This window comes from Ovis aries, chromosome 7 (assembly GCF_016772045.2).
Source record: "Ovis aries strain OAR_USU_Benz2616 breed Rambouillet chromosome 7, ARS-UI_Ramb_v3.0, whole genome shotgun sequence".
Lineage (NCBI taxonomy): Eukaryota > Metazoa > Chordata > Mammalia > Artiodactyla > Bovidae > Ovis > Ovis aries.
The window spans coordinates 5,070,379-5,095,268 of NC_056060.1; the positions used below are offsets into that span (position 1 = coordinate 5,070,379).

General features: G+C 41.3%; 1 protein-coding gene across 1 annotated transcript in view; it reads right to left on the bottom strand.

Annotated features, from left to right (window-relative positions):
- The window catches only part of SIMC1 (SUMO interacting motifs containing 1), an 82,843-nt gene extending 59,172 nt beyond the window's left edge, over positions 1–23,671 (bottom strand). Inside the window, exon 1 of the mRNA XM_027971463.3 lies at positions 23,448–23,671. Coding sequence (XP_027827264.1) covers positions 23,448–23,576 — 129 coding nt within the window. The 5' untranslated portion in view covers positions 23,577–23,671. The remainder of the gene's footprint in view (positions 1–23,447) is intronic.
- Positions 23,672–24,890: the final 1,219 nt, after the last annotated feature.

The following is a 24,890-nucleotide window of genomic DNA, read 5'->3' on the forward strand; positions in this document are numbered from 1 at the left end:
GCAGATGGCACCACCCTTATGGCAGAAAGCGAAGAATTAAAGAGACTCTTGATGAAAGTGAAAGAGGAGAGTGAAAAAAAAAAAGGCTTAAAATTCAATATTCAAAAAACTAAGATCATGGCATCTGGTCTCATCACTTCAAGGGAAATAGATGAGGAAACAATGGAAACAGTGACAGACTATTTTGGGGGGCTCCAAAATCACTACAGATGGTGACTGCAGCCATGAAATTAAAAGATGCTTACTCCTTGGGAAAAAAGCTATGACCAACCTAGACAGTATGTTAAAAAGCAGAGACATGACATTACCAACAAAAATCTGTCTAGTCAAAGCTATGGTTTTTCTAGTAGTCATGCACGGATGTGAGACTTGGACTATAAAGAAAGCTGAGCACTGAAGAATTGATGCTTTTGAAATGTGGTGTTGGAGAAGACTCTTGAGATCCCTTGGACTGCAAGGAGATCAAACCAGTGCATCCTAAAGGAAATCATTCCTGCATATTCATTGGAAGGACTGATGCTGAAGCTCAAACTCCAATATTTTGGCCACCTGATGCAAAGAACTGACTCATTGGAAAAGACCCTGATGCTGGGAAAGATTGAAGGCAGGAGGAGAAGGGGACGACAGAGGATGAGATGGTTGGATGGCATCACCAATGTGAGTTTGAGCAAGCTCCAGGAGTTGGTAAGGACAGGGAAGCCTGGCGTGTTGCAGTCCATGGGGTCACAAAGAGTTGGACATGACTGAGTGACTGAACTTAGCTGAATGATCTTATTACCATTTTCTTAATTGTTCTGGGTTTATATTTTCTGTAGGTGTTTTCCTTCTCTGTGTTTCCTGCCTAGAGAAGTTCCTTTCTAGCATTTGTTGTAAAGCTAGTTTGACAGTGCTGAACTCTCTAAACGTTTGCTAGTCTGGAAAGCTTTTGATTTATCCATCAAATCTGAATCACAGTCTTGCTAGGTAGAGTATTCTTGGTTGTAGGTTCTTCCCTTTCATCACTTAAATATATCGTGCCATTCCATTCTGGCTTGTAGAGTTTCTGTTGAGAAATCAGCTGACAGCCTGATGGGAATGCTCTTGTATATTGTCATTTTTCCCTTGTTGCTTTTAGTATTTTATCTTTGTCTTTAATTTTTGTCAGTTTGATTACTATTTATCTTGGTGTGTTCCTCCTTGGGTTTATCCTGCTTGGCACTCTCTGTGCTGCCTGGACTTGGTTGACTATTTCCTTTCCCATGTTAGGGACGTTTTCAGCTATTATCTCTTTAAGTATTTCTTCTGATCAATTCTCTCTCTCTCTTCTCCTTCTGGGACCCCTAAAATGTGAATGCTGGTGTGTTTCATGTTGTCCCAGAGCTCTCCAAGGCTGTCTTCATTTCTTTTCATTCCTTTTTCTTATTCTGTTCTGCAGCAGTGATTTCCATCATTCAGTCCTCCAGGTCATTTATACGTTTTTCTGCCTCAGTTCTTCTGCTATTGATTCCTTCTAGTGTATTATTCATCTGTTTCTTTGCTCTTATAGGTCTTTTGTAAATATTTTTTGCATCTTCTCAATCTTTCCCTTCATTCTTTTTCCGAGATCCTGAATTCATCTTCACTAACATTATTCTGAATCCTTTTTCTGGAAGGTTGCCTATCTCCACTTCATTTAGTTGTTTTTCTGTGATTTTATCTAATCCCTTCATCTGTGACATAACTTTCTGCTTTTTCATTGTGATTACATTTCTGTAATATGGTTCTTGTTTTAGCTGCTGCGGGATTGTGCTTCTTTTTGCTTCTTCTGTCTGCCCTCTGATGAATGAAGCTAATAGGCTTGTGTACGCTTCCTGAACCTCCATCCATACTTCATCAGGCACTCTATCAGATCTAGTCTCTTAAATCTATTTCTCATTTCCACTGTATAATCATAAGTGATTTGATTTAGGTCATGCCTGAATGGTCTAGTGGTCTTCCCTACTTTCTTCAATTTCAGTCTGAATTTGGCAATAAGGAGTTCATCATCTGAGCCACAGTCAGCTCCCGGTCTTGTTTTTGCTGACTATATATAGTTTCTCCATCTTTGGCTGCAAAGAATATAATCAGTATGATTTCAGTGTTGACCATCTGGTTGATGTCCACGTGTAGAGTCTTCTCTTGTGTTTCTGGAACACAGTGTTTGCCATGACCAGTGCGTTCTCTTGGCAAAACTCTATTAGCCTTTGCCCTGCTTCATTCTGTACTCCAAGGCCAAATTTGCCTGTTACTCCAGGTGTTTCTTAACTTCCTACTTTTGCATTCCAGTCCCCTATAAAGAAAAGGACATCTTTTTTAGGTGTTAGTTCTAAAAGGTCTTGTGGGTCTTCATAGAACCTTCAACTTCAGCTTCTTCAGTGTTACTCGTTGGGGCATAGGCTTGGATTACTGTGATACTGAGTGGTTTGCCTTGGAAACGAACAGAGATCATTCTGTTGTTTTTGAGATTGCATCCAAGTACGACATTTCAAACTCTTCTGTTGACCATGATGGCTACTCCATTTCTTCTAAGGGATTCCTGCCCACAGTAGCAGATATAATGGTCATCTGAGCTAAATTCACCCATTACAGTCCATTTTAGTTCGCTGGTTCCTAGAATGTTGACGTTCACTCTTGCCATCTGTTTGACCACTTCCAATTTGCCTTGATTCATGGACCTGACATTGAAAAGAAGAGAAGTGAAAAGCAAAGGAGAAAAGGAAAGATATAAGCATCTGAATGCAGAGTTCTAAAGAATAGCAAGGAGAGATAAGAAAGCCTTCCTCAGCAATCAATGCAAAGAAATAGAGGAAAACAACAGAATGGGAAAGACTAGAGATCTCTTCAAGAAAATTAGAGATACCAAGGGAACATTTCATGCAAAGATGGGCTTGATAAAGGACAGAAATGGTATGGACCTAACAGAAGCAGAAGATATTAAGAAGAGGTGGCAAGAATACACAGTAGAACTGTACAAAAAAGAGCTTCACGACCAAGATAATCATGATGGTGTGATAACGCACCTAGAGCCAGACATCCTGGAATGTGAAGTCAAGTGGGCCTTAGAAAGCATCACTATGAACAAAGCTAGAGGAGGTGATGGAATTCCAGTTGAGCTATTTCAAATCCTGAAAGATGATGCTGTGAAAGTGCTGCACTCAATATGCCAGCATATTTGGAAAACTCAGCAGTGGCCACAGGACTGGAAAAGGTCAGTTTTCATTCCAATACCAAAGAAAGACAATGCCAAAGAATGCTCAAAATACCGCACAATTGTACTCATCTCACATGCTAGTAAAGTAATGTTCGAAATTCTTCAAGCCAGGCTTCAGCAATACGTGAACCGTGAACTTCCAGGTGTTCAAGCTGGCTTTAGAAAAGGCAGAGGAACCAGACATCAAATTGCCAACATCCGCTGGATCATGGAAAAAGCAAGAGAGTTCCAGAAAAACATCTATTTCTGCTTTATTGACGATGCCAAAGCCTTTGACTGTGTGGATCACAATAAACTGTGGAAAATTCTGAAAGAGATGGGAATATCAGACCACCTGACCTGCCTCTTGAGAAATCTGTATGCAGGCCAGGAAGCAACAGTTAGAACTGGACATGGAACAACAGACTGGTTCCAAATAGGAAAAGGAGTATGTCAAGGCTGTACATTGTCACCCTGCTTATTTAACTTATATGCAGAGTACATCATGAGAAACACTGGACTGGAAGAAACACAAGCTGGAATCAAGATTGCCGGGAGAAATATCAATAACCCCAGATATGCAGATGACATCACCCTTATGGCAGAAAGTGAAGAGGAACTCAAAAGCCTCTTGATGAAAGTGAAAGAGGAGAGTGACAAAGTTGGCTTAAAGCTCAATATTCAGAAAACTAAAATCATGGCAGCTGGTCCCATCACTTCATGGGTAAAAATGGGGAAACAGTGGAAACTGTGTCAGACGTTATTTTTTTGGGCTCCAAAATCACTGCAGATGGTGACTGCAGCCATGAAATTAAAAGACGTTTACTCCTTGGAAGGAAAGTTATGACCAACCTAGATAGCATATTAAAAAGCAGAGACATTACTTTGCCAACAAAAGTCCATCTAGTCAAGGCTATGGTTTTTCCAGTGGTCATGCATGGATATGAGCGTTGGACTGTGAAGAAAGCTGATCACCGAAGAATTGATGCTTTTGAACTGTGGTGTTGGAGAAGACTCTTGAGAGTCCCTTGGACTGCACAGAGGTCCAACCAGTCCATCCTAAAGGAGATCTGTCCTGGGTGTTCACTGGAAGGACTGATGCTAAAGCTGAAACTCCAATACTCTGGCCACCTCATGTGAAGAGTTGACTCGTTGGAAAATACCCTAATGCTGGGAGAGATTGGGGGCAGGAGGAGAAGGGGACGACAGAGGATGAGATGGCTGGATGGCATCACCAACTCAATGCACATGAGTTTGAGTGAACTCCAGGAGTTGGTGATAGACAGGGAGGCCTGGCGTGCTGCGATTCCTGGGGTCGCAAAGAGTCAGACACAACTGAGTGACTGAACTGAACTGAAGCTTCCTGATGGGAGCAACAGGCAATGGGAAAAACTGCATCTTGCTCTGATGGGCAGGGTCTTGCTCAGTAAAGCTTTAATCCAATTATTTGCTGATGGGGTTGCACTCCATCCTTGGTAGTTGTTTGGCCTGAGGCAACCTTGCCCTGGGGTCTATGGGCTATGATAGGGTTTATGCTGAACTCTAAGAGGGTTTACACTAAGAGTGACCTTTGTTGCCTGATGCTGCCAGTGTGCCTGTCCCTGTGGTGAGACCCTGCCAACCCATGCCTCCACAGGAGACCCTCCAACACTAGCAAGTAGTTTTGGTTCAGTAACCTAGTGGTCACTGCTCCTTTCCTTTGGGACTTGGTGCACAGAAAACGTTTGTACCCTCTAAGACTGGAGTTTCTGTTTCCCCAGTCCTGTGGAAGTCCTATAATCAAATACCATTGGCCTTGAAGGCCAGATTCCCTAGGGATTCCCAGTTCCTTTGTCATATTTGATTTTTTTCATGATTGCACCCCCTCTGCTGTCTCGCTGTGGCTTGTCTTTGGATGTGGGGTATCTTGTTTTGGTGGGTTCCAGTGTTCTTTTGTCAATGGTTGTTCAAAAGCTAGTTGCAATTTTGGTGTTCTCACAGGAGGACATGAGCGTACATCCTTCTACTCTGCTGTCTTGAACCAGAACCTATATGTGAGCTTCACGGTAGCCACAAAGCAAAACTCTCTAATATGCACATAAAAGACAACGTGAAAGGAATGTATGCATAACACTAAAGAAACTCATGAAATCACAAGGCAAGAGAGCAGCACAGAAACAAACCAGAAAAACGCCAGAAAACAATTAACAAAATGTCAGTAAGTGCATATCTATCAGTAGTTACAACACCTATCGATAATTACTTTAAATATAAGCAGGCTAAATTCTCTAATCAAAAGACATAGAGTGGCTGGGTGGATTAAAAAAACAAACATATGCTGCCTGTTAGATTTAATTCAGATGTTAGGACACACTCTGACTAAAAGTGAAGGGAAAGTCGCTCAGTCGTGTCCGACTCTTTGCAACCCCATGGACTGTAGCCTACCAGGCTTCTCAGTCCATGGGATTTTCCAGGCAAGAGTACTGGAGTGGGTTGCCATTTCCTTCTTCAGGGGATCTTCCTGACCCAGGGATCGAACCCGGGTCTCCCGCATTGCAGGCAGATGCTTTACCCACTGAGCCACCAGGGAAGCCTGACTGAAAGTGCAGGGATAGAAAAAGATGTTCCATGCAAATGGAAACCAAAAGAAAGACTGGGTAACTATACTTATATCAGACAAAACAAACATTAAAATAAAGACTGTAGTAAAAGACAAAGAGGGGCATTACATAAAGATAAAGGGGTCAATCCAACCACAGGATATAACATTTGAAAATATTTATGTACTCAACATAGCACCTAAATATATAAAGCAAATATTAATAGATGTAATGGGAGAAACTGACAGTAATAAAAAATGTGATACACTTTAATACCCCATTTACATTAATGGACAGATCATTCAGACAGAAGATCAATAAGGAAACACTGGTCTTAAAAGACACACTAGGCCAGGTTAATTTAATATATATAGAACACTCCAGCCAAAAGCAAGATATTATACATTCTTCTTATGTGTACATGCAACACTCTCCAGGACAAATCCTATTTAACAACAAAAAAAAAATCCCAATAAATTTAAGAAAAAGAGACATTAAAAAAAATGCGTTGAGACAAATGAAAAGGGAAAAACACAACTTATCAAATCTACAGGATGCAGCAAATGAGCTTTAAGAGGAAACCTGACAGGGAGGCAGGCCCACTTCAAGAGACAAGGCAGATCTCAAATACGTCATTTACCTTTACAACCAAAGGACTAGAAAAAGAAGGGATGCCTAGAGTTAGCAAAGGAAGGATATAATGAAGATCAGAGTAGAAAGACACGAAAGAAAGACTAAAAAGACAACAGAAAAGATCAATGAAACTAAGGGCTGGTTCCTTGAAAAGATAAACAAAATAGACAGATCTTTAGCTAGACTCACCAGGAAAAAAAAAAAATAGGAAAGACTCAAATAAATAAAATCAGAAATGAAAGAGAAGTTACAACTGATACCACAGAAATACATAGGCTCATAAAAAATACTAAGAGCAATTATAGGTCAACAAATTGGACAACCTAGAAGAATTGTATAAATTCCTACAAACACAATCCTCCAAGACTGAATCATGAAAAAATAGAAAATCTGAATAGACAGATTACTAATAATAATGAGATTGAATCAGTAATCAAAAACTGCCCATCCCCCAATAAAAGTCCAGGACCATGGTTTCATTGGTGAATTCTACCAAATATTTAAATAAGATTTAATACCTATCCTTCTCAAACTCTTCCAAAAAACTGAAGAGGAAGGAATGCTTCCAAACTCATTTTACAAGGCCATCATGGCCTTGATACCAACCAGACAAGAATATCAAAAGAGAAGTACAGGCCAATATCACTGATGTACATAGATACAGAAATCTTCAACAAAATAATAACAAACCAAACCCAACAATTTATTCGAGGAATGCAAGGATGGTTCACCACGCACAAATCAAGTAACACGATATACATGAACAAAATGAAGGATAAAAATCAAGATTATAGCAACAATTGCAGAAAAAGCATTTGACAAAATTCAACATTCATTTATGACAAAAACTCTCAACAAAGTGGGTAGAGATGGAAACACCTCAACATATTAAAGGCTATATATGACAAACCCACTGTTAACATCATATTCAACAGTGAAAGCAGAAAGCTTTTCCTCTAAGATCAGGAATAAGACAAGGATGTCCACTCTTGTCACTTTTATTCAACATGGTATTGGAAGTCCTAGCCAGAGCAATAAGGCAAGATGCAGAAATAAATGGCATCCAAAATGGAAAGGAAGAAGTAAAATTTTCACTATTTGTAGACAATATATAAAATGCTAATAACCATATCAAAAAAACTCTAAGAACTAATAAATTCAGAAAAGTTGCAGAGTACAAACTAATACAAAAATCTGCTGTATTTCTACACACTAACAATGAACTGTTAAAAAAGAAGTTGAGAAAACAATCCCATGTACAACAGTATAAAAAAAAAAATAAAACACCCATGAGCAAATTTAACCAAGGAGGTGAAAGACCTGTATATCGAAAACTGTAAGACACTGATGAAAGAAACTGAAAACACAAATTAATGGGAAGATGTTTTGTACTCATGGTTTGGATGAATTAATATTGTTAAAATGTCCATATTAGCCAAAGCAATCTACAGATTCAATGTAATCCCCATCAAAATCCCAACGGCACATTTCACAGAAATAGAACAATCTTAAAATTTATATGGAACCACAAAAGACCCCAAATAGCCAAAACAGTCTTGAGGAAGACGAATAAAGCTGAAGACACTGCACTCATTGATTTCAAACTCAATATGATTTGGCATAAAAGCAGACGTTGGAACAATGTTAAGAAAAATAGCCCAGAAACAAATCCCATGCATACATGTTCAATTAATTTATGACAAAGGAGGTTAAGATTATACAATGGACACTCTTTAATAAATGGTGCGAGGAAAACTGGAAAGCCACATGCCAAAGAATGAAACTAGACTACCATCTTATACCATACACAAAAATTAACTCAAGAGACTAGAGACTTAAATATAAGACTTGAAACCACTGAACTCCTAGAAGAAAATAGAGGCAGTAAGCTTGAAGATATTAGTTTTGGTGATTATTTTGTATCTGATTCCAAAAGCAAAGCCAACAAAAGCAAAAACAAACAAATGGGATTACATCAAACTAAAGCTTCTGTACAGCAAACAACACCATCAACAAAATGAAAAGACAACCCCCTAAGTGAGAGAAAATCTTGGCAAATCGTGTTATCTGATAAAAGATTAATATCCAAAATACATAAAGAACTCATACAACTCAATAACAAAAAGCCAAAAATCTGATTATGGAATGGACAGAGGACCTAAATAGACATTTATAGATGGCCAGCAGACACAAGAAAAGATGCTCAACATCACTAATCATCAGGGAAGTAAAAATCAAAACCACAATGAAATATCCCTTCATTCCAGTAACAGTGGCTCTTATTAAAAAGACAGGCGATAACAAGGGTTGGTAAGGATGTTGAGAAAAGGACACCCTTGTGCACTGTTAGTGTAATTAATGTTTAGCTCAGTGCTATGGAAAATAGTATAGAAGTTTCCCCTCAAATTAAAAATAGAACCAATCTGTGATTCATCTAGCCATTCTACTTCTGGTTATTTATCTGAAGAAAATGAAAACATTAATTTGAAAAAATATATGCACCCCTACATTCACTGAAGCATCAGTTACAATAGCCAAGAAATGGAAACAACGTGTTTGCTGATAACTGAATAGTAGTCCATGTATGTATCTATATGCACACACACTTTGGGCTTCCCTAGGGTCTCAGACTCTAAAGAATCTGCACACGATGCTGGAGACCTGGGCTCAATCCCTGGGTTGGGAAGATCCCCTGGAGAAGGGAATGGCTACCCACTCTCACTGGGAGAATTCCACGAACAGAGGAGGCTGGTGGGCTACAGTCCATGGGGTCACAAAGAGTTGGACATGACCGAGCAACACACACACACAACAGAATACTGCTCAGCCATAAAAAGTATGAAATATTGCCATTTGTGACAACACAGATGGAACTTGAGGGTATTATGCTAAGTAAAATAAGTCAGACAGAGAAAGACAAATACCATACGGTTTTACTTACACGTTCAATTGAAAAACAAACACACACAATATGAAATTCACAGGTACGAGGATTATAATGGTGGTTGCCAGGAGGGTTGGGAGGGTAAGCAGTCGGTTAAGGGGGCCAAGAGGTATAAACTTCCTATCAACAATGTTTTATAATATATTGATGTATGATAAATGACGTCGACAGACTTATCATGGATGTCATTTTGCAGTGTGTATAAATACTGAAGCAGTATGATGTACACCTGAAACTAATATAATGGTATATGTCAATAAAAAAGTGAAGGATTTTTGGAAAGTGGGACATGACACTAAAGTTCATTTATAATGTGTGAAACTTTGATTAAAACATAAAAACTTTATTAATTAAACTTCATTAGTTAAATCACCATGATATATACTTAAAATATCTTAGTTTCGTCAATTATAAATCAACAAAGCAAACATTTTAAATAAATAACAAAACAGGAGAAATGTGAGAAAACCTACCAAAAACTCTGGAAAATAATGAGCTGGGAACTAATACTACCCTAATTTTCATTGCATACCATTCTCTAGTATTTGAATTTTTTGGACTGGTACATTTTTTAAATGGATAAACTTTACTTTTTAGAGCAGTTTTTGGTTCACGGCAAAATTGAACAGAAAGTATGGAATGTTGCCATATAGTCCAACTCCCCATATATGTACAACTTCCCCACTATCAGCATCCAGCATCACAGTGGTGTATTAGTTACAAATGATAAACCTACACTGGCACATTATCAATACCCAAAGCCCATAGTTTATATTAGGGTTTGCCCTTGTGCATTTTATGGGTTTGGACAAATATGTAACAACATGTATCTACCAATGTAGTATCATACAGAACAGTCTCACTGCCTGAAAATTCCTGTGCTCCGCTTATTCAGTACTTTCTCTCCACTAACCCCTGAAAACCAGTAATGTTTTCACTACCCCCTTAGGTTTTACTTTTCCAGAATGTCATATTGTTGGAATCACACAGTATAGTCTTTTCAGACTGCATATTACTAAGTGAAAGAAGCCATTTAAGTTTCCTCCAAGTATTTTCATGGCTTGATAGATCATTTCTTTTTAGTGCTGAATAATATTTCAGTGCCTGGAGGTAACAGTTTACTTATCCATTTACTTACTGGAGGACATCTTAGTGGCCTTCCAAGTTTGGGCAATTATGCATGAAGCTGATATATAAACATCTATATTCAGTCTTTTTGTGTGGATTTAAGTTCCAATTCATTTGGGCAAATACCAGGGAGCACAATTGTTGGTTTGTACTATAAGAATACATTCAGTTCAGTTCAGTCGCTCAGTCGTGTCCAACTCTTTGCCACCCCATGAATCGCAGCATGAGAGGCCTCCCTGTCTATCACCAACTCCCGGAGTTCACTCAGACTCACGTCCATCAAGTCAGTGATGCCATCCAGCCATCTCATCCTCTGTCATCCCCTTCTTCTCCTGCCCCCAATCCCTCCCAGCATCAGAGTCTTTTCCAGTGAGTCAACTCTTCGCATGAGGTGGCCAAAGTACTGGAGTTTCAGCTTCAGCATCATTCCTTTCAAAGAAATCCCAGGGCTGATCTCCTTCAGAATGGACTGGTTGGATCTCCTTGCAGTCCAAGGGACTCTCAAGAGTCTTCTCCAACACCACAGTTTAAAAGCATCAATTCTTCAGCGCTCATCTTTCTTCCCAGTCCAACGCTCACATCCATACATGACCACTGGAAAAACCATAGCCTTGACTAGATGGACTTTTGTTGGCAAAGTAATGTCTCTGCTTTTTAATATGCTATCTAGGTTGCTCATAACTTTTCTTCCAAGGAGTAAGCATCTCTTAATTTCATGGCTGCAGTCACCATTTGCAGTGATTTTGGAGCCCAGAAAAATAATGTCAGACACAGTTTCCACTGTTTCCCCATCTATTTCTCATGAAGTGAGGGACCAGATACCATGATCTTCGCTTTCTGAATGTTGAGCTTTAAGTCAACTTTTTCACTCTCCTCTTTCACTTTCATCAAGAGGCTTTTGAGTTCCTCTTCACTTTCTGCCATAAGGGTGGTGTCATCTGCATATCTGAGGTTATTGACATTTCTCCTGGCAATCTTGATTCCAGCTTGTGTTTCTTCCAGCCCAGCGTTTCTCATGATGTACTTGGCATGTAAGTTAAATAAGCAGGGCGACAATATACAGCCTTGATGTACTCCTTTTCCTATTTGGAACCAATCTGTTGTTCCATATCCAGTTCTAACTGTTGCTTCCTAGCCTGCATACAAGTTTCTCAAGAGGCAGGTTAGGTGGTCTGGTATTCCCATCCCTTTCAGAATTTTCCACAGTTTCTTGTGATCCACACAGTCAAAGGCTTTGGCATAGTCAATAAAGCAGAAATAGATGTTTTTCTGGAACTCTCTTGCTTTTTCCATGATCCAGCGGATGCTGGCAATTTGATGTCTGGTTCCTCTGCCTTTTCTAAAACCAGCTTGAACATCAGGAAGTTCACGGTTCACGTATTGCTGAAGCCTGGCTTGGAGAATTACTTTACTAGCATGTGAGATGAGTGCAATTGTGCAGTAGTTTGAGCATTCTTTGGCATTGTCTTTCTTTAGGATTGGAATGAAAACTGACCTTTTCCAGTCCTGCGGCCACTGCTGAGTTTTCCAAATTTGCTGGCATACTGAGTGCAGCACTTTCACAGCATCATCTTTCACGATTTGAACTAGCTCAACTGGAATTCCATCACCTCTACTAGCTTTGTTCGTAGTGATGCTTTCTAAGGCCCACTTGACTTCACATTCCAGGATGTCTGGCTCTAGGTGAGTGATCACACCATCGTGATTATCTTGGTCGTGAAGATCTTTCTTGTACAGTTCTTCTGTGTATTCTTGCCACCTCTTCTTAATATCTAATGGAATGGAATGGGTGAATTTAACTCAGATGACCATTATATCTACTACTGTAGGCAGGAATCCCTTAGAAGAAATGGAGTCACCATCATGTTCAACAAAAGAATCTGAAATGCAGTACTTGGATGCAGTCTCAAAAACAACAGAATGATCTCTGTTCATTTCCAAGGCAAACCATTCAATATCATGGTAATCCAAGCCTATGCCCCAACGAGTAACGCTGAAGAAGCTGAAGTTGAAGGTTCTATGAAGACCCACAAGACCTTTAAGAACTAACACCTAAAAAAGATGTCCTTTTCATTATAGGGGACTGGAATGCAAAAGTAGGAAGTCAAGAAACACCTGGAGTAACAGGCAAATTTGGCCTTGGAATATGGAATGAAGCAGGGCAAAGATTAATAGAGTTTTGCCAAGAAAATGCACTGGTCATAGCAAACACCCTCTTCCAACAACACAAGAGAAGACTCTACAGATGCACATCAGCAGATTGTCAACACCCAAATCAGATTGATTATATTCTTTGCAGCCAAAGATGGAGAAGCTCTATACAGTCAACAAAAACAAGACCAGGAGCTGACTGTGGCTCAGATCATGAACTCCTTATTGCCAAATTCAGACTTAAGTCGAAGAAAGTAGGGAAAACCACTAGACCATTCAGGTATGACCTAAATCAAATCCCTTATGTTTATACAGTGGAAGTGAGAAATAGATTCAAGGGCCTAGATCTGATAGATAGAGTGCCTGATGAACTATGGACTGAGGTTCGTGACATTGTGCAGGAGACAGGGATCAAGACCATCCCCATGGAAAAGAAATGCAAAAAAAGCAAAATGGCTGTCTGGGGAGGCCTTACAAATAGCTGTGAAAAGAAGCAAAGCAAAAAGCCAAGGAGAAAAGGAAAGATATAAGCATCTGAATGCAGAGTTGCAAAGAACAGCAAGAAGAGATAAGAAAGCCTTCCTCAGCGATCAATGCAAAGAAATAGAGGAAAACAACAGAATGGGAAAGACTAGAGATCTTCTAGAAAATTAGAGATACCAAGGGAACATTTCATGCAAAGAAGAATACATTAGTTTTATAAAAAACTGCCAAACTGTTTTCCAAATTTGCTGTACCATTTTGCTTTCCCACCAGTAATTAATGAGAATTCTACTATTCCACATCCTTACCAGCATTTGTTGTTGTGTTTTGGATTTTGTCTATTCTAAAATCCAAATGCAATAATAGTTCAGTGTTGTTTCAATTAGCAATTCCCTAATGGTGTATGGTGTTGAACTTCTCTTCATACCTTTATTTGCCACCTGTATGCCTTCTTTATGATGTATCTGTTTATGTCTTTTGCCCATTTTTTAATCAGGTTGCTTGTTTCCTTACTGTCGATTTTAGGAGTTATGTGCATAGTTTCAGTAACAGTCCTTTATCAGTGTCTTTCATAAATATTTTCTTCCAGTCTGTGGCTTATCTTCTCATTCTATTGTCTTTCACAGAGAAGTTTTTAGTAGTAGTGAAGTTCAGTTTAACAATTATTTCTTCCATGGATTATGTTCTTAATGTTATATCTAAAACATCATTGCCAAATTCAAAGTGGTCTAGGTTTTCTCCCATCTTCTAGGAATTTCAGTTTTGCATCCTAGGTTCAGGTCTGTGATCCACGTTTTGAGTTGATTTTTATGAAAGTTGTAAGGTCTGTGTCTAGATTCATTTCTTTGCCTGTGACTCTCCAGTTGCTCCAGCACCATTTGTTGAAAAAACTATCTTTGCTCCATTCTATTACTTTAGCTCCACTGTAAAAGATTAGTTGACTAGCGTAATTTGGGTCTATTTCTGGGCTTTCTATGGTGTTGCACTGATCTATTTGTCTATTCTTTTACCAATTCCATACTGTTTTGATTACTGCGGTTTGTAGTAAGCTTTGACGTCAAAAGTGGCAGTCCTCTGACTTTGCTCTTCTCCAATATTCAGTTGGTTATTGCATCTTCTTAAAGAGAAAGGGAATACCAGACCACTTTACCTGTCTCCTGAGAAACCTGTCTGTGGATCAAGAAGCAACAGTTAGAACCAGACATGGAACAATGGACTGGTTCAAAATTGGGAAAGGACCACATCAAGGCTGTATATCATCATGCTGCTTATTTAACTTATATGAAGAGTACATCATGTGAAATGCTGGGCTGAATGTATCACAACTGGAATCAAGATTACTGGGAGACAATGTTCACTACAGCACTATTTACAATAGCTACAAAATGGAAGCAACCTAGATGTCTATTAACAGATAAACGGGTAAAGAAATTGTGGTATATATACATAATGGTTATTACTTAGCCATAAAAAAGAACGCATTTGAGTCCGGTCTAATGAAGTGGATAAACCTAGAGCCTATTATACAGAGTGAAATAAGTCAGGAAGAGAAAGATAAATACTGTATACTAAAGCATATTTATGGAATCTAGAAAGATAGTACCAATGAATTTATTTGCAAGGCAGCAATGGAGAAACAGACATAGAGAACCAACTTATGGACACAGGGAGAGGGGAGGAGAGGATTAGACGTATGGAGAGAGTAACATGGAAATTTACATTACCATATGTAAAATAGATAGCCAATGGGAATTTGCATTATGTCTCAGGGAACTCAAACAGGGGCTCTGTATCAACTTACAGGGGTGGGATGGGGAGGGAGATGGGAGGGAGTTTCAAGAGGGAAGGGATGTATGTATACCTATGGCTGATTCATGCTGATGTTTGACAGAAAACAATAAAATTTCTGTAAAGTAATTATCCTTCAAAATAAATAAATAAAAAGATTACCTTTTAAATCTCAGATGTGCAGATGATACCACTCTAATGGCATAAAGTGAAGAAGAATTAAAGAGCCTCTTGATGAGGCTGAAAAGAACAGAGTGAAAAAGCTGGCTTAAAACTCAACATTCAAAAAACTAAGATTGTGGTATCTGGTCCCATCACTTCATGGCAAATAGAAGGAGAAAAAGTGGAAATAGTGGCAGATTTTATTTTCTTGGGCTCCAAAATCATGGTGAACTGTGACTGCAGCCATGAAATTAAGATGCTTGCTCCCTGGAAGGAAAGCTATGACAAACCTAGATAACATATTAAAAAACACAGGCATCACTTTGCTGACAAAGGTCCATATACTCAAAGCTATGGTTTTTCCAGTAGTCATGTATGGATGTGAAAGCTGGGCCATAAAGAAGGCTGAGTGCTGTAGGAACGCTTTCAAATTGTGGTGCTAGAGAAGACTTGAGAGTCGCTTGGAGAGCAAGGAAATAAAATCAGTCAACCCTAAAGGAAATCAACCCTGAATATTCATTGGAAGGACTGATGCTGAAAGCTGAAGCTCCAACACTTTGTCCATCTGATGCGAAGAGCCAACTCTGGAAAAGACTCTGATGCTGGGAACGATTGAGGGCAGGAGGAGGGGGCAGCAGAGGGTGAGACGGTTGGGAGCATTACTGACTCAATGGACATGAGTTCGAGCATATTCAAGGAGATAATGAAGGACAGGGAAGCGAGGACCATAGAGTCTCAAGCAGTCAGACATGTAAGTGACTGAACAAGAACAAATTGCCTCTCCATATAAACGTTAATCAGTTTACTGATATCTACAAAATAACTTGCTAGAATTTTGATCAGGATTGCACTGAATCTATAGATAAGGTTCTTAGGAACTGACATCTTAACAATATTGTTTTCCTTTCCATGAACATGCGATCAGTTCAGTTCACTTAGTTGTGTCTGATTCTTTGCAACCCCAAGGACTGCAGCACGCCAGGCTTTCTTGTCCATCACCAACTCCCAGAGCTTGCTCAAACTCACGTCCATCAGGTCCGTGATGCATCCATTCAACCATCTTATCCTCTGCTGTCTCCTTCTCCTCCTGCCTTCAATCAGAAGGCATTAGAGTCTTTTCCAGTGAGTTAGTTCTCATCAGGTGGCCAAAGTATTGGAGTTTCAGCTTCAGCATCAGTCCTTCCAATGAATATTCAGGACTGATTTTCTTTAGGATTGGCTGGTTTGATCTCCTTTCAGTCCAAGGGACTTTCAAGAGTCTTCTCCAGTACCACAGTTCAAAAGCACAATTCTTCTGCACTCAGCTTTCTTTATGATCCAACTCTCACATCCATATATGACTACTGGAAAAACCATAGCTTTGACAAAATAGATCTTTTTTGCAGGCAAAGTAATGTTTCTGCTTTTTAATATGCTGTCTAGGTTGGTCATAGCTTTTCTTCCAAGGAGCAAGCGTCTTTTAATTTCTTGGCATCAGTCACCATCTGCAGTGATTTTGGAGCCCAAGAAAATAAAGTCTGACACTGTTTCCATTGTTTCCCCATCTATCTGCTATGAAGTGATGGGACTGGATGCAATGATCTTAGTTTTTTGAATGCTGAGTTTTAAGCATCACTCTCCTCCTTCACTTTCATCAAGAGGTTCTTCAGTTCCTCTTCACTTTCTGCCATAAGGGTGGTGTCATCTGCATATCTGAGGTTATTGATATTTCTCCCAGCAATCTTGATTCCAGCTTGTGCTTCATCCAGCCCAGCATTTCACATGATGTACTCTACATATAAGTTAAATAAGCAGGATGACAATATACAGCCTTGACAGACTTCTTTCCCAGTCTGGAATCGGTCTGTTGTTCCAAGTCCAGTTCTAACTGTTGCTTCTTGACCTGCATACAGATTTCTCAGGAGGCAGCTCAGGTGGTCTGGTATTCCTATCTCTTTCAGAATTTTCCACAGTTTGTTGTGATCCAGCCAAAGGCTTTGGTGTAGTCAATAAAGCAGATGTTTTTCTAGACCATGGAATATATCTCCATTTATTTCTTCTTTGATATATTTTATCAGTTTTACAGTTCTCCTCATATAGATCTCTCTCGTAGATGTTTTATGAGATTTGTATTTAATTTTTACAGTTTTGATGTAAATGGTAGTATGTTTTTAATTTCAAATTCCCCTTGTTCAGTGCTGGTATACAGGAAAGTGGTGACTTTTGTAAAGTGACCTTGCATCCTATAATGTTGCTATTATTACTTATTAGTATCTTTTTTTGGTTGCTAATTCTTTTGGATTTTTTTCTACATAGGCAATAATGACATCTCTGAGTAAAAATTTTATTTCTTCTTTCCTAATCTGTACACTTTTTTTTGCCTAATAACATCAGCTAGGACTTCCAGTACAATGCTGAAAAGCATTGGTGAGAGAGGATGTCCTTGACTTGTTCCTGGTCTTTCTGTTGTTTCTCACAGTTCTGGAGGCTCAGAAGTTCAAAATTAAGGTGTCTGTAGGACCACGCTCTCTTAAATGCTGTCGGGAAAAACTGTTCTGTGCCCTTCTCTTACCTTCTGGTGTTCATTGATTTGCAGTTGCATAACTCCCATAGTCTCACAGTGTTCTTCCTCTGTCTTCACATCTTATAAAGATATTACTCATATCAGACTAAGGGCCCACCCTACTTTCTATGATCTCATCTTCACTGATTACATCTGCAATGACTTGATTTTCAAATGAAGTCACATTCCGTAGTGGCACTGGGAGCTTCAACACATCTTTTTGGAGGACCCAATCCAACCTATTAAAAGTCTTTACTATGTAAGTAAAACTATGCTAAGTTGCTTCAGTTATGTCTGACTCTACTGATTGCAGCCTGCCAGGCTCCTCTGTCCATGGGATTCTCTAGACAAGAATATGGGAGTGGGTTGCCATTTCCTTCTCAGAGATCTTCCCAACTGAGGGACTGAACCCACATCTCTTTTGTCTCTTTACTACTAGCACCACCTGAGAAGTCCAAGTAAAACTGACAAATTAGTAAAACAAAAACAAAAAAATCCACCAGGACAAAAACAGGCAATTAACTCTCATAAACTATATATACACACACTCACACAGATATAGCACACTACATTTAAGAATTCATGAATCTTTCCTCTAACCCTGTTCCTCCACAAGACATCCTCATGTCAATGACTGACACCAACCTGCATCCAGTTGCTAGGGACAAACCAAGGCATCATTCAGGAATCTCGCTTTCCCCTCATTAACCACAACCAAGGATCAGGACTGTAACCAAAAGTAGGGTCTGGCTGCTTGTCATTCAAAAAGTCAATAAAGAGGCAAGGTTGTTGGAAAGGAAAGTTTGCTTTACTTTGGATGCCAGCAGCTAGGGTATGGGGGGTGTAGAGGGTGGACACCTGTCTAAAGGCCAACTCCGCCCCCTGAAAATCAGTGGACAAGAGCTTTCATAGGCTGAGGGAAGGGGCTACATGCAGAAACTGTACAGTCAGCTCTGACAATCACCTTGAAATTGGTCATCAGTGGTCTGATCAGTGTCACCTTGGTTGTTTTAAGTACAGTTAGTCTTCAGTTTCAGGGTTGGTTTGTTCTCACTTCTTTGAAGCCAATTCTTGGAACTGTGGCAGCTTATGTCATGGTTTCCCTGGTGGCTCAGAGGTTAAAGCCTCTGCCTGCAATGTGGGAGACCTGGGTTCGATCCCTGGGTCAGGAAGATCCCCTGGAGAAGGAAATGGCAATCCACTCCAGTATTCTTGCCTGGAGAATCCCATGGACAGAGAAGCCTGGTGGGCTACAGTCCATGGGGTCACAAAGAGTTGGACACGACTGAGCGACTTCACTTCACTTCATGTCATGGTTACAGTCTGGTCATTATGTGGTTAACTTCTACCTGGTTGGGGTTTCAGTAACCATAAGACAGCTCACAGGATTTGGCTCAGAATGTTATCTATAGTGCTTGAGAAGGAAGGAAAGGTCCTTGACTTTGTTTACGGACTAAATTATTATTACTTGGTCTCCTTGACTGCTTTCCTTTGTTTCTGCATGTTCTTACTTCTCTGATTAAACTTACTATGTAGCTAAAGTTTTTCCACGGACAAAAGGCAGAGGACGTACAAGGCAATGACCTCAGGGTCCTGCTGTTTTATGACCAGTTGATTTTTCTTCATTGGTACCTTCCATATCCCTCCAGTTATCTAGTCGCACCACCTACAAAGCTACGATGATCTCTGGTCTGGACTACTACTGCAACCTCCAAGACAAATCTCTTTGCTTCCACTTTTGTTCCCTTACAGTAAAGTGAAACAGGTTTGTATGGGACAGTTTCAGTTTCTACTTGTTGTTTGACACCCTGTCCAGTTAGCAACCTCTTTCATTTGCAAAAGGATCCCCATCTGGATGATAAATTATATGGTCACCCTACCTTACAGTCTTTTCTTCTCACAGTAGCTAAAGTCACTTTTTAAAATATAAATTAGATCATGTTATTCCCCTGCTTAAGACCCTTCAAAGATTTCTTATTACATAAGAATAAAATCCAAATTCCTTATCGTGGTCTACAGGCCTTATATAGTCTAGTCCACCTACTTCTCATAGCTTTCCAACTCTGTCCGTCACTTACATTCTAGCCCCACTGGCCTTTTGATTCCTCCAGTTAGTCATGCGCCTTCTTATTTCCAATCTTTGCTGTTGCTACACCCTTTGCTGTTACTTTATTCCCCAAGATCTTCTCCTAACAAATCTGTCATTTTGTTCTCAGATCAAATATTAACTCTTCAGAGAGGTCTTCTTTGAAGACACAATCTAACGTTCCCAAACCCACCCAAGTTGTTCTCTATTATACTGTTCACTTATTTCTTAGTTTATTGCTATTTCCCCAGAACATAGGTACACTTTCACCTTGTTCACCTTTGGTACCCAGGGACAGAGCATGTGCTCAACAAGTATTTAATGAGAGAATGAATCACCACCTACAACCAAAAAATAAAATTAAAACCATGACAACTCACAGAATCTAGCTATCAAACCAGCAAATACTGAAAAACCAAAAATGTCTTACTTTTCTTTCTAACACTCTGTGTATCATCTGATAGGACACCTATGTGATTGGTTACTCTTTGTCTCCCTCTGACTAAAATGAAACCTCCACAAAAACAGGGCCTTGGTTTTGTATTTTTAGCTGCATTCTTAGCAACTGTATGCCAACAAGAGTATCTGGCATATAGTAAGTGTTCCATAATTATTTACATATTTGGTAAATTGACAGTATCTAGGGGTAAGTAAGTAGTAGAGAAAGGGGTACTGTGAAAATATAATTGGTGTACAATTTCTGTAGGAAATTTGACAATATATATCAAAAGTCCTGGAAGAGGGCATACCTTTAGACTTAGCAATCTCACTTCTAAGAGGAACTTATCCTAAACAAACAAATGAACAAAGGCACAAAGATTATTTATGAGGAAATTTCTGACTTGTTTTATAGCAGAGAAAATTTAGAAATGGCAACATAATACCCATTTATAGGAAAAGGTACATGTAATTATAAATCTGTATAATGAAATACATTATAAATATTGGTGAAAATGTATATTTGTTGATGTAGAAAAGTGTATTAAGACAAAAAGGCAAACCAAAGAAAGAAGTATAGCGAGATTTCATTTTTGCAAAAACACAGTGGGAGACACATTTGTGTATGAGCGCACACTGGCACTCACAAAGAAAAGTTTAGGCAGGCATACTTCAAAATGTTAGCATTGGTTATCTTTGTATGGTGAGATTAATGGCAATTAAAATTTCCTTTTGTATACATTTCTCAATCTTTGTAATTAGGCGAACCAAAATTAGCTGAACATGTTCTGCTTTTATAAGTGTGTGTGTAGGGGGAAGAGGGGGAAGCAGTAAATATAAAAAACACAGACACATTTCATCAACTTACTGAAGTCTAAAGCCCAGGTTAAGACCAGAAGTTCAGAAACATCAACTTCAGCATAGGAGGTGGCTTTCTGATTTCCTGAATTCAAGCAAGTTGTTTCCCCTCAGTCAATATTTGCAAAAAAGAAAAAAAAAATCACAAAACTTGTTTCTTTTATTTCATTGCTTGCCAAGCTTGAGAAAACAGCATAAAGTGTAGCAAAAGCTATCATTTATGTTGGGCACTATCCTTGCATTTTTTCATTAAAAACCTTCTAATGGTCCTGCCAGGTAGGTATTAATGTTCTCAAATGCAGAAGCTGAAAGAGACAACAGAACTTGCCAAAGCTCCCAGAGCTGTTGGGCGGATTGGGAAGTAGAGTTGGGGGCGTTCTTGATTTAAACAGAGAAAACCTGGACAAAGGGGCTTGAGAGTCTCTTAATGCCTCTGATATTTTGTGCGGTTATCCTACCACCCTTATAACTTGCAAGAAGGATAAAAGGAGAACCAGCCAGGAGTTCTGAGAAAGCTGGAGTAAATATCTGGAGAAGTGAGATTTACATTGGGTGCTACTCTGGAACATACCTTTCACTTCTCTTCAGTTCTAAACAGCTCCCACTCAAAATGCTTGATTGAGTGGTCACAGAGGAGGAGGGGAAGTTTGTGAGCACCCCTATGTGTGTGCAAGGAGGGTTATAGCACATATCACAGACTTGGCTAAGGATGACATCTGTACACTTGAAGGAGGAAGCTGGCTCAGGATGATGGGAGGTGGACACCACTTGGGTGGAAAAAGCGAAGTTGGTAGGAAGTACAAAGTTAAAGGGGGGCTGAGAGAAGGAGGAGGAGGGAAGAGGAAAAACTAGGAGAGGCAGCTGAGGGTTATTCTGCAGTACTTTTTTCTTCCACCTTGTTTCTTTCTACATTCTTTCCCTTGATTATCTCAATCATAATGAGACCTTCAGTGCTTCTTTCTATTTAGATAACTACCAAATCTTTTCAATCCTGACTGTTCTCCAGAGTTCAAGTCCTCTGAGGCCCAAACTGAATGCAGCTTTTCTGCCACCTTAAGCCTGCTTCTGTTATATTCACTGTCACCATCAAACGACCGTCTGAACTGCTCTCTCCCCCATTCCGTCAACCTTCTTTCATCCAACAGATATATCTAGTATGTCCCCCACACTGTACTAGGGACATCCAGTCACTTTTACCTTGAAAATCTCTTGTCTAAAAAAAAAAAGAAAAGAAAATCTCTTGTCTGTCCATCTCTTCTAAATTATTTACTGAAAGTTATAGAGAATTCCTCTTGCTTGAACCATGGCAACACAGCAGTATAGGTTAATTGGTTTTGCATGCCATTCATTCTTATAGTGACCTCCTAGATTTAACACTATACCTGAGACACAGAAGTGGCTCACAGTGGAGGCTTAGGGACTCAAGACGCTGGGAAGGGGATTGGAGGAGCAGAAGCTGGACTTGCCTTGATTAAGTATTTACACAGGAAGAAAGGCGTTTACAAATAACATCAGCTTGACAATTCTGTTATTTCTGGGGTGTGGCTTTAAGAGGCTAGGAAGATTGTTGGAAGTCTGATGTTGAGAGTCTCCTGATACCGAAAAAGCCCCGCCCACCTCCCATCCTTTGAGTATTCTATAGCTACTTGTTGATTCTATCACCTTCTATGACAGAAGGCAGGAATGTTGTGTTCATCGTATCCCCAGCTCTTAGTACACCTGGCCCATAGTAGGGGCTCAATAAATATCTGTGGAGGATTCTAGAAAGGCAGGGACCATAGATGTTTTATTCACCACTTTAGGCAGAAGGACAAAGACTAATGAGCCCGAGGGGTAAAGAAATCGTGGATGTTTCCCTCCCTATTCCTTTAGACCTTGGTAAATGTTTGCGAAGCGCCATAAACCGCCCTCCCGCACAACTCCAAAATCCGGCCCCTCGCTCGACTGCCAGGCCCTGGAGCTTGGCCACCGTCGGGCCCAGGCCCCAGCTTCCCTCCCTCCCCGCCCGGGCTCCTGTTACCTCCCTGCACACATCTGTCCACACCACAGGCTAAACAATTACGCGCTCCCGCACGCCCGCCTCGAGGTCCGGGTCTCCCCAGGGGACCCCGTGTGTCCCCGGCCCCCGCCCAAGGCTCGGGGCAGCCCGCGGCCTGGCCTGAGGACCGCCGCCGCCTGTGGGCTCCAGCGGCCCCCGCACCTGGCGCGCCAGGACCTCGTCCATGTGCCCGGCGGCCACTCTCCAGCCCCAGCCGCTCTCGGGCTTGAGCGCGGAGCCCGGGAGGCCCAGCGTCTCGACCCGGGGCCCGCCGCGCTCCTCGGGGCGAGTAACAGCGGGAAGGCGGGAAGCGGCTGCAGCTGCGAGGCGCCCGGGGGCGGGCGGCGGAGCCGCGGTGGGTCGAGGGCTGTGCGAGCGGCGGGGGCTCCGGCCGCAGCGGGGCTCGGCGAGCGGCGGCTCGCTCACTCACCACAGTCCGGCGGGGCAGCGCGCCGGGGGTCCGGGACAGGGCCCGGCGGAGCCTCCGCGCCCGGCCCGAGCGGGTCCCCCCGGAGCTCTCGGAGCCGCTGTCGTCCGAGATCACAATGAAGTCCTCCATGGCTGCGGGACCGGCCGAGACAGCGCGCGGGCGACCAGCGACCCTGGCGGCAGCGACTTCGGTTCCTGCTGCTGAGGTGGGGGCCGACGACAGCCAGAGCCAGCCCGCCGGCCCCGCCCCTTCCCACCCCGCCGGCCCCGCCCCCTGCCCTCCGGGGGCCCGCCCCCTGGCGGCGGGCGGCCGAGTCAGGGCCGCCGTCTCGGTACTTGGCAGTGGCGCTGGTCTTCCCTTCCGGGGGAGAAAACAGAGAAGGGGGAAAGATCAAGTCGCAGCCGGCTTGGGCTGGTGTTGGGGCCGGTCGTGCGGGACGCTGAGGCTGTGAGGGCTTTCCCCGCTGCTTCCAACTGACTCCAGTGTGAAGTGAGGTGTGAATAGGCTTTTCTAACCACCATTAAGGGCTTCAACGGACCCACCCGGAGAAGCCCTTTGAGTATGGGACCCAGGCTTGGACTGGCGGAGTGCGGTTAGGTGGGGGGGATTGACTGAAGGTGGGGGAGCTGGCCTTCGGTTGAGTAGGGGGAGAAAGGCCCCCTTCTTTGTGCACACATGCAGGCCCCTCTGTGGGATCGCTTCCCTGTTGCTGTTGTTTTGAGAAGTGAGGCAGAATAAGTTGTACCAATTTCCGGGTTTCACCAACAATCTATGTCACTCAGGAATTTAAACTGAAATTTAGAGATTTGTTCAGTTGATAGCAGGATCAGAGATTGGGAAAAAATGCACAAAGAGAAGCAGCGAAGGAACAGACAGTTGTGAATAGTTAGATGTAATGAAGAGCAAAAAAGAACCCAGTGGATGGAGAAGTGGTCAGTAGTTGGTATAGGATAGGAATTGTGTTACAATAAATGTGGAGTATTGACCCAATCTTGCTGCTCAGGCTCTAGCAATTTGGCAACATGTTATTAACAGATCCAAAGGAAAATGAGTTTATCAAAAAGGGGATTGGTTCCTAAAGGAATGGCTATCAGGTGCTATCGAAGCACCTTCTAGAGCAGCGATTCTCAAACCTTAGTGAGGATCAGAATCACCCGCGAGGCTTGTTAAAACAGACGCCTGGACCCCACCCCAGACTTTCTGACTTAGTAGGTATGAGGTGGGGCCACCCAAGTTCATTTTTAACTCAACCCCAGGTGATGTCAGTGCTGCTCTTGTGGGGGCCACTGCATCGAAAACCCACAGGTCGGTGGCCAACAGATTTCAGACGTTCTGGTGGTATATTTGAAATCATCCTTGTGAAGGGATTCATTAAGTTTTTTTATCTTCACCAAATGCTATTAAACATTTAGTTTAACTTCTTTTCTGAGTTTCTGTGACTCA